Source organism: Bos indicus x Bos taurus, chromosome 19 (genome assembly GCF_003369695.1).
Source record: "Bos indicus x Bos taurus breed Angus x Brahman F1 hybrid chromosome 19, Bos_hybrid_MaternalHap_v2.0, whole genome shotgun sequence".
Lineage (NCBI taxonomy): Eukaryota > Metazoa > Chordata > Mammalia > Artiodactyla > Bovidae > Bos > Bos indicus x Bos taurus.
In genome coordinates this window covers 42,821,499-42,827,504 of record NC_040094.1, presented here as the reverse complement: position 1 = coordinate 42,827,504, position 6,006 = coordinate 42,821,499, and the positions used below count along the sequence as shown (strand labels likewise).

Here is a 6,006-nt window from a genome sequence, read left to right as displayed (position 1 = left end):
CCACTGCAGAGGGACAGGGGGCCCGGGGGAGCTGGAGAAGTAGGAGGGGTCTGTGGATGGGGGAGGAGAGGAGGAGAAGGGTGGAGGAGAAGAGTCCATTTGTAGGGTCAGGGAAGTGACAGATGCTGGCCCCTCTGGTCACCTCAGCTGGTACCAGACTCAGGCTCCCTCCCCTATCCTCAGTTTATGCCCACGGCCCCTGGCTTCTTCCATGCACCTTGCCCACCAATCCCCAGAGCCTGGCAGGCTTAGACACAGATCTGTGAAAGGACCACATGGAGCAGCCCTGCGAAGTGAACTCCCAAACTGCGAGCCAGGAGCCACTGCCTGGGGGCGAGTGTCCCCGGCTGGAAGCACCAGAGGACAGGCGAGGGAGGAGTTGGCCTGAGCCACTAACAGGGCAGGCGGAGGCCTGGCAGACGTGATGCAAGGTTCCTACATTCCGTGTTTTCTCCTGGAGTGTAGAGATGAACCTGTAATCCAAGTGTTAAAATCATGGCCTGGGGCAAAACACCATTCATTCTGAATCATCTCCTTTGTTGCATTTAAAAAAAAAAAAAAAGGAAGAAAAGAAAAACCCCACACCAGCCACAGTGAGGTGTGCAGGCAGCTGTGTTTGTCAGGAACGCAGAAGGAGTTGGCTTCCCTTTGGGGGAGGAGACGCAATCCCACACCCCCCTGGGAGGGGTATATAAGGAGCCCCGGGGCTGGGGGTGACAGGCGCAGCCCTCAGGTTTCAGTCCAGCCCGCGCCTCCTGCCAGCTTCTCTCGTGCTGCTGAGAGCTCAGCACTGCTGCTTGGCCATGGCCACCACGTTTTTGCAGACTTCTTCCTCCACTTTTGGGGGTGGCTCTACTCGAGGGGGTTCCCTTCTGGCTGGGGGAGGAGGCTTTGGTGGGGGGAGTCTCTATGGGGGCGGTGGGAGCCGCACTATCTCAGCTTCTTCTGCCAGGTTTGTCTCCTCGGGGTCAGCAGGGGGCTATGGGGGTGGCTTTGGTGGAGGGGCCGGTAGTGGTTATGGGGGTGGCTTTGGAGGGGGCTTTGGTGGGGGTTTTGGCAGTGGCTTCGGTGACTTTGGCGGCGGAGATGGCGGCCTCCTCTCTGGCAATGAGAAGATCACCATGCAGAATCTCAACGACCGCCTGGCCTCCTACCTGGAGAAGGTGCGCGCCCTGGAGGAGGCCAACGCCGACCTGGAGGTGAAGATCCGAGACTGGTACCAGAGACAGAGCCCGACCAGCCCGGAGCGTGACTACAGCCCCTACTTCAAGACCATCGATGAGCTCCGGGACAAGGTAAAGACTCTGGGGTTAGGGAGAGGGGAGCAGGTAGCTGGTACCAGCTGCCCCAGGGGGAATCCTTTTCTGCCCAGGCAATGATGTGTAACCTTGGCAAGTGGGGGGTATGCGTTCCAGATGCGGGTGGGGGCACACTTTGCTCAGCCTGGCAGTGCTGGGGATCCTGCGAATCTGGTCTGGACCAGTAGGGGCCGAGATGGGAGCAGTGCTCCCACCTGTGGGGCTCTGTCTAGAGTGCTCCTTTGCTTCTTTTGCAAGAATAAGGGTGCAGAGATGAAACTCTGGTCCTAGGAGTCCTGAACGCCAGGATGGCCTGCCTCACCCTCTGAATGTCTTGGGTGGCAAAAGCCTTAGGAGACCTGGGACTGGGCATAGACTCTGCCAGCTCCTCACTCACCCTTCACTCACTTGCACCAGTTTCCGCAGCTGCCCTCCAGGTTCCCGCTGACTGGAATGTTCTATAGATGCATGGCTGTGTTAAAGTGTGCAGGAGGCCAGCGACCATGAGTTGTCCACAGGAGAGGCTGGTGGAGCACCCCTAGAAGTCACCCTGCTCCTGGCCAGGCAGTTCCCACAGGGCATTCCCTGCCACCCTGGCTCCTTGGTCTTTCCTGTCCCAGAGACCAGGAGGGTGGCATGGGATGGCTGGATTCTGCCTGGGGACCCTACCGCCTACTGTTGCTGGTATCAGAGGGGAGATGGTCAGTAAGGGGTCCAATGTGAGGTGCAGGGCAGGGAGAGCAACAGGGAAGAGGGAGGGGCCCTCTTGACACCAGCTTCCTGTATCCTGCAGATCCTGGCGGCTGCCATCAAAAATTCCCAGGTCATTCTGGAGATTGACAATGCCAGGCTGGCTGCAGACGACTTCAGACTCAAGTATGCTCCTTCCGCATTGTCCCCCAGCTCAAGTGGTCCAGACCGCTCAACCCTTCTCACTTGGGTTTCCTCTTCCTTTCCAGGCATGAGAACGAAATGGCCCTGCGCCAAAGCGTGGAGGCCGACATCAACGGCCTGCGCAGGGTGCTGGATGAGCTGACCCTGACCAAGACTGACCTGGAGATGCAGATCGAGAGCCTGAATGAGGAGCTGGCCTACCTGAAGAAGAACCACGAGGAGGTGAGGATCAGGCAGGGGCTGGGGCTGGTGGGAGGCAGGGTGGGGCCATTGGGGACTCTTCTTAGTTGGCTGAAGGGCTGAGTGGTTCAAATATGCACCCGCCAACACAGAGGTCCCCATGGAGGGAAGGATCACTGGTGACCCAGACTCCTTATCTTCTCTGATGCATCGCCAGGCCAGGTGGCCGGTGGGCACTGCTGTCTTGATCTGTTTCATGAGCTCATAGAAGGGCCCTACTGTCTGAGGTCCTCCCTTGGCAGGACCAGAGACTAGAGAGGAGGAGAGACCCTCAGAGCTGAGAGGCCTGTGCCATCAAACCTCTTCATGTGGCATGGGAAACAGGCCAGGGTGGGTACGGGGCAGAACTGAGGTCACGTGGTGTGTCAGTGATTAGTGATGGAGCCAGGATTGGCACGTGGGACCCCAGACTTAGCTCTGGCTTCCGCCCTCTGTCTCTGAATGCCCACCCTCCCCACCCTGAAGGAGATGAAGGAGTTCAGCAACCAGCTGGCTGGCCAGGTCAATGTGGAGATGGATGCAGCACCAGCCGTGGACCTGACCCGCGTGCTGTCAGAAATGAGGGAGCAGTACGAGGCCATGGCGGAGAAGAACCGCCGGGATGCCGAGGCCTGGTTCTTTAGCAAGGTGGGTCTGACTGGTGGGCCTCTCCCCAGCTTCCTGAGGCCCTGGGAGGCCCATGGAGCTCACTTCTCTTATGTGTGACCTGTAGACAGAGGAGCTGAATAAGGAGGTGGCCTCCAACACAGAGATGATCCAGACCAGCAAGACGGAGATCACAGACCTGAGACGCACGATACAGGGGCTGGAGATTGAGCTGCAGTCCCAGCTCAGCATGGTCTGACTCCCTGATATGCCCCTCTTCCTCCTGCCAAGCCTCTCCCTCCTCACCTCTGCCATGCTTCATGGCTGCTTTAAGCATTGGAGTTCCCAAGCTCCCTCTGGGGGAGGTTCCACTATGGCTTCCTGACTAGCCTGATGTGGTGTCTCTGGTCTGCTGCCTCACTAGAAAGCCGGGCTGGAGAGCACGCTGGCAGAGACAGAGTGCCGCTATGCTGCGCAGCTGCAGCAGATCCAGGGTCTCATCAGCAGCATCGAGGCCCAGCTGAGTGAGCTCCGTAGTGAGATGGAGTGCCAGAACCAGGAGTACAAGATGCTGCTGGACATCAAGACGAGGCTGGAACAGGAGATTGCCACCTACCGCAGCCTGCTGGAGGGCCAGGACTCCAGGCAGGGGCTGGGGTGCAGAGGGGGAGTAAGGGGTTAGGGCGGAGAGTCATCTCAAGGGCATAGCCCTGTGTACAGTGAAAAGAGAGCAGAACATGGAGTCAGAGGTTCTGGACTCTGTTCTGGTCATCGGCTATTAACTTGGGCAGGTCATTTCACCTTTCTGGTCCTGTGTGCCTTCTGTAAATGATAGAATTGGGCTAGTAGTCTTGGATTTGATGCTGGTTCCATTTCCTACAGGAAACAGACGGATGTTATTAAAGATTAGAATCTATCTGTTTGGGGGTGGCAGGTCTGGAGGGCTTGCAGGATGTCCCAGCCTTTAGAGAAGTCAGATATGGGGGTAGGGGTGGAGAGGACTGCTTAGCTGTCTCCCTGTAGGCAGACCTGAGCTTCTGTCCTTTGCTTACATCTGCTTCCCTTTCTCTTGCAGGATGGCTGGCATTGGTACCAGAGAAGGTAAGAGGCTTAACTCTTCCTGAGTTGAGGGGGGAGAGAAACTGTTGAAGTCACAAATACCCTTGGAATGGGGAGGAAGGAGAAAGAGACCAAGCATCCACCCTACTTGGCTGCCCATTCCATTAGGTACTTCTTCGTCCAGTGGGACCTCTGTCAGTCCCTGGTAGGGTTGGGGTTGAAGATTTATGGAGAACCTTCCAGGATGAGCAAACTTTATCCAGGGCATAGCTCCTGCCTAGGCCCTACCTTCATGTAGTTTTGGATGCATGCGTGGAGAAGGCAATGGCACCCCACTCCAGTGCTCTTGCCTGGAAAATCCCATGGATGGAGGAGCCTGGTGGGCTGCAGTCCATGGGGTCGCTAGGAGTCGGACATGACTGAGCGACTTCACTTTCACTTTTCACTTTCATGCATTGGAGAAGGAAATGGCAACCCACTCCAGTGTTCTTGCCTGGAGAATCCCAGGGACGGGGGAGCCTGGTGGGCTGCAGTCCATGGGGTCGCACAGAGTCGGACACGACTGAAGCGACTTAGCAGCAGCAGCAGCATGCTATGTCGTGTCAGTCGTGTATGACTCTTTGCAACCCTATGGACTGTAGCCAGCCAGGCTTTTCATGTCCACAGGCAAGAATACTGGAGTGGGTTCCCATGCCCTCCTCCAAGGGATCTTCATGACCCAGGAATCAAACCCATGTCTTTTATGTCTCCTGCACTGGCAGGCAGGTTCTTTACCACTAGTGCCACCTGGGAAGCCCCGTACTTATGGATAGATGCCCATGATTACTTCCTGTTTATGAGCAGCTTAAAAGATCTGACATTCTTGCTCACTGCAGGGCATACCTGCCACTACTCCCGCCCATCTCTTTGATGAGTAATTCAGCACCAGTCGTCCTGGCAGCTCTGGAAGGATTGGCTGATGGCCATTCTCAGGGGTGCTGTTCAGTCTTCTCAGAGCTCAGCCGAGGCCCTGGCCCCCTTGGGAGGGAGTACAGGGAGCGTCTCCCACTCTCAAACTTGCCCCTTCTTTCTACAGCCTCCCTGGGAGGTGGCGGTGGCGGCAAGGTCCGCATCAACGTTGAGGAGTCTGTGGACGGGAAGGTGGTTTCTTCCAGAAAGAGAGAAATCTAACAGCCCAGTGCAGGGGAGATGCCCCTGCCACCCCTGCCCTCGCCAGGCTGAGCAGAAAGCTGGCCAGAGGGACCGGAAAAGCAAATTCCAGGCTCTGCTTTCAGAGGGTCTGGTCCAAGGGGTCCTTCGTTTCTTAGTTGGGTGCTTCCCGTGCTCTCCCCTGCTCCATCCAGCTTTCCTGCCTCTGATAGAGCAGGGAGGTGCAAGAAACAGCTGTATTGTGTAACAAGTTCATGGTCTGTACCATGTCCATGCAATAAAGACTTGCTTTTCCTTTTGCAAATATCCCTCAGTAGTATGTCCAGTTTTTCTTGTTGGTGGCCTCTGAGAAAGGCCAAGGCCCACCTGCTGCCATCTCTCCCTGACTTTGACCTCTTCCTGCACAGTCACTCTTTGGGGTGTCTGGGTCGCCTCGGACAAGCCAGGCTGATCAGATGACTTGTTGTCTGGCTGACCCCATTTAGTGATCATGGAAGCAGGAAACAGGGTTCCTTAGAGTGGTGTGGTGTACTTAACACAAAGTAAACACATCGAGACATTGATTAATCACTTACTGGATGACTGACTGCGTAGACGGCTCTGGTTCACCACTGTATGGTTGGCACTGGGCTAGGCACACCCACTCACGGGTCTCATTTAATACAACTGCTGGTGGTCAGGCTTTATTATGCCATCTTAGAGATGAGGGAACTTAGGGCTGAGATGGGAAACTTACAAATGAGGTAGTCAGGCTGATGATTAGTCCAGTGGCCTCACAGCT

The 6,006-nt window shown here is 56.2% G+C and overlaps 1 protein-coding gene across 1 annotated transcript; it reads left to right on the top strand.

Moving 5' to 3' along the window:
- The first annotated feature begins 615 nt into the window (after positions 1–615).
- On the top strand, positions 616–5,531 carry LOC113877205 (keratin, type I cytoskeletal 15). The gene is made up of 8 exons (XM_027517094.1): positions 616–1,295; positions 2,092–2,174; positions 2,258–2,414; positions 2,898–3,059; positions 3,145–3,270; positions 3,442–3,662; positions 4,093–4,118; positions 5,152–5,531. Exons 1-8 carry the CDS (start codon positions 804–806, stop codon positions 5,244–5,246), a joined length of 1,362 nt encoding a protein of 453 aa, XP_027372895.1. The 5' UTR covers positions 616–803; the 3' UTR covers positions 5,247–5,531.
- Positions 5,532–6,006: the final 475 nt, after the last annotated feature.

Bases quoted from the DNA above. Each gene is read 5' to 3' on its own strand.
- LOC113877205 (XM_027517094.1), top strand. From the start codon at position 804: ATGGCCACCACGTTTTTGCAGACTTCTTCCTCCACTTTTGGGGGTGGC. The intron at 2,415-2,897 runs GTGAGGATCAGG...CCCACCCTGAAG, and splicing joins TGAAGAAGAACCACGAGGAG to GAGATGAAGGAGTTCAGCAA. The intron at 4,119-5,151 runs GTAAGAGGCTTA...TTCTTTCTACAG, and splicing joins TGGCATTGGTACCAGAGAAG to CCTCCCTGGGAGGTGGCGGT.